The 3183-nt window shown below is 39.1% G+C and overlaps 1 protein-coding gene across 1 annotated transcript; it reads left to right on the forward strand.

Moving 5' to 3' along the window:
- Positions 1-1028: 1028 nt before the first annotated feature.
- Positions 1029-2716, forward strand: LOC121248740 (transcription factor MYB93-like). The gene is made up of 3 exons (XM_041147296.1): positions 1029-1384; positions 1570-1699; positions 1814-2716. The coding sequence occupies exons 1-3, from the start codon at positions 1252-1254 to the stop codon at positions 2583-2585; spliced, it is 1035 nt and encodes a 344-aa protein (XP_041003230.1). The 5' UTR covers positions 1029-1251; the 3' UTR covers positions 2586-2716.
- Positions 2717-3183: the final 467 nt, after the last annotated feature.

Here is a 3183-nt window from a genome sequence, read left to right on the forward strand (position 1 = left end):
TAGAAAATTATTGGGAGGAACTCATGTCTCTTTTAAAGGAGATCACCTTCACTATAAGACATATTTATAGAGAAGGGAATGCACCTGCTGATTTGCTTGCCAGAATGGGATCGGAAGGTATTTCGAGTAGTTGTGACTCTTTGACAAGAATTCCACTGCTGCTTAGGAGCTTATTGCGTACTAACAAGCTTGGGATTCCTTATTTGAGGAATGCGTTGTAAGTTGGTTGGTTCAGTGGATTTTTTTGGGTTTGTTTCCAAGTAGGAAGGGTGATTTTTTTCCACTATGGTTTTTCTTTAAGGTTTGTAGTAAGGTTTTCCTCCGCCATAAGTGAGGGTTGTTTTATTAAAAGTGAGGTGGCTTATTTTTTTTTAAAGAAAAAGGCTTAAAAAGTAAAGCATTTCATTTATGCTATATGTGAAATATGACGCCTCATTTGGATATAGAAATGGTTTCATCTCATATTATTATTACAATTTTCTCAAAATTCTCACACAAAATTAATATATAATAAATAATTCAATTTTTTCAAATCCCAAAATAATAATAATATTGAAAAATAATATTCTAACAATATTTTATTCAACTTTCATAAAAAATCAACTCATCTCATCTCACTATCCAAATGGATCTTAATTATAACCGCAGGTTCCTCTTTTATAATATTTAATTTAAATCACGTGTTGTTAGGTTTGAACTTGATGATGAACTATTGATCAGCATACATTTTGGGCATGCACACAAAAGGAAAAACATTAAAAGTAATCAAAACTTAACCATGATCATCACGAGGGTAGAAACATACCTAGATCTAAGATGCCGCTCCGTCCATCGGACCCATGTTTGGATGCAAGACGTCTGTGGGTCCCCGACAAACACAAAATGACCGGGGTCCATTAGAATTATTTGCGAAAAATAAAGTCAATCCTTGACATCGTGGAGAAGGAAGGATATACGTGTTATTGCAAGAAGAAAAAAGGCTACGTGTTATTGCAAGAAGAAAAAAGGCTATGTCTTTTGTTTTAGCGAGCAGACTAAAGGGTATGGTTGTTTTGATAGCAAATGGGAAGGTAGCACGTCAGACATGAGCTTCCATCTGTTGGGAATTGTAAATCCAGGAGACAGAGCAAAGAGTGTATATATATGGAAAGCTGCAGTTTTAGGTTGGATTCGAGGGAGGCAGCCTAATCGTAAGGAAAGGTTAGATTTGAGTAGGGGCAGCCAATTCCTGAAGGAGATAAAAAGCTAAAAATGGGAAGGCCTCCTTCTTGTGATGAGAGTGGCCAGAAGAAAGGCCCTTGGACACCTGAAGAAGACCAAAAGCTTGTCAAATATATCCAGAAACATGGACATGAAAGTTGGAGAGCTCTTCCAAAACTTGCGGGTATGGATCCATGCATGCACACCACTCCCAACTTTCCCGTCTTCTCTTCTCTTCTCTTCTTCTTCTTCTTCTTCTTCTTCTTCTTCTTCTCCTTCTTCTCTCTCTCTCTCTCTCTCTCTCTCTCTCTCTCTCTCTCTCTGATCTCTCTCACTCTCACAAGTGGGTCTTCTTTGTGCTCCTTACAGGGCTAAATAGATGCGGGAAGAGTTGCAGATTAAGATGGATAAACTACTTAAGGCCTGACATAAAGAGAGGAAAATTTTCCCAAGAAGAAGAACAGACAATTCTGAATCTCCATGCCGTTCTTGGCAACAAGTAATTACACCAACATCCATGTGCTTTATAATTGAATATACCGCATATTTCTTAACTTGTATATATACTTGGTCTTACGGCTCTTACCAGTTTTTTCTTTTTCCCCTCTACAAGATGGTCGGCAATCGCAAGCCACCTACCCGGTCGTACGGACAATGAAATCAAGAATTTCTGGAACACCCATCTGAAGAAAAAGCTCATTCAGAGGGGATTTGATCCCATGACCCACCGTCCTCGAACCGATGTCTTCTCAAGCTTGCCTCTTCTTATAGCTATGGCTAATCTGAAGGAGATTTTGGACCATCGCTCATGGGAAGAACAGGCTGTGAAACTACAAGCAGAGGTGGCTGTTCAAATGGCGGCTAATCTTCAATACCTGCGATATCTCTTCCAACCTCTAGCATCCAACGGAACTACCACAAACAGCATAAACAGTTTCACTACTGAAATGGAGACTTCTACTCATTTCAATTTACTCTCTTCAATCAAAGATATTGATTTAGGTTTGAGTTCATCTCAATTGGACACCCCAACACAATCTCTTGTAACATCCACCCTTAAACGGCCAGAACATGATGCTATCCCCTTCTCTCATCTGCCTGACTTGCAGATCATCCCATGCGCATATGAAACACCTCTAGATAAGGGAACTAATGTTCAAGCTCCTGAGTATACTGCGTTCAGCCTAGGAGAAGACTCTGCTAATACTCCATGGCTTGCTTCATCTTCAAGTAATCCATCTCCTATTTCTGTGGCTCTGCCTATGACAGAGTCTTCTATCAACAAGTTAGGCGATGTTTGTAGTACTTCAAGCTACGAAGGAGCTGCCCCTTCCTTTTGGCCTGATCTCCTCCTCGAGGACCTTTTATTTCATGAGATTCCTTAGGTTTAGGTCATGTGTCTCTGAGGTTTGCAGTTGCACCAACCCTTCACTGTGTGTACTACTAGTTCGAAGCATACATACTCTTCATAATTATATGCATAATTATCTTTTGTCTGAACGGACTGCATGGTTATCTGGTCGTTGAGTAGCATCGAGTTCGATGAATTAATCTCAAGAATTGCCTGAGTTGGATGGCATTTTGAGCATCAGGAAACAATCGAGCGGGTAATTAAAGGGGAAAAAAGGAGAAAAAAAACGAGAGTTATCCGCGTCTATCCTGTACATTAACAGCACCCTACAGTCAGTGTTTAATTAGTTATATTTTATTCGCTTACCATACTGATTTAAGTTTAGGTTCTCAACCTTTTACCTTAAAAGAGATGAAACCTAGTTCGATTCAAATATAACTCAAGCATATATGTCAAACATGTTCTCCTCCCAACCAGCTATTAAGCTCATTCAAATCTACCTTTTCATTGCATAAACTCAAAGATAATTCCTGGAAGTAGGATAAGATCAAAACATGACCTACAAGTAGACGTACTAAAAAAACCTAAATTAATACGTACTTCTTATAGCTATCTAGGTAGGCTAGCTAATG

The sequence above is a fragment of the Juglans microcarpa x Juglans regia genome, chromosome 2D (assembly GCF_004785595.1).
Source record: "Juglans microcarpa x Juglans regia isolate MS1-56 chromosome 2D, Jm3101_v1.0, whole genome shotgun sequence".
In the NCBI taxonomy this organism is placed as follows: Eukaryota; Viridiplantae; Streptophyta; class Magnoliopsida; order Fagales; family Juglandaceae; genus Juglans; species Juglans microcarpa x Juglans regia.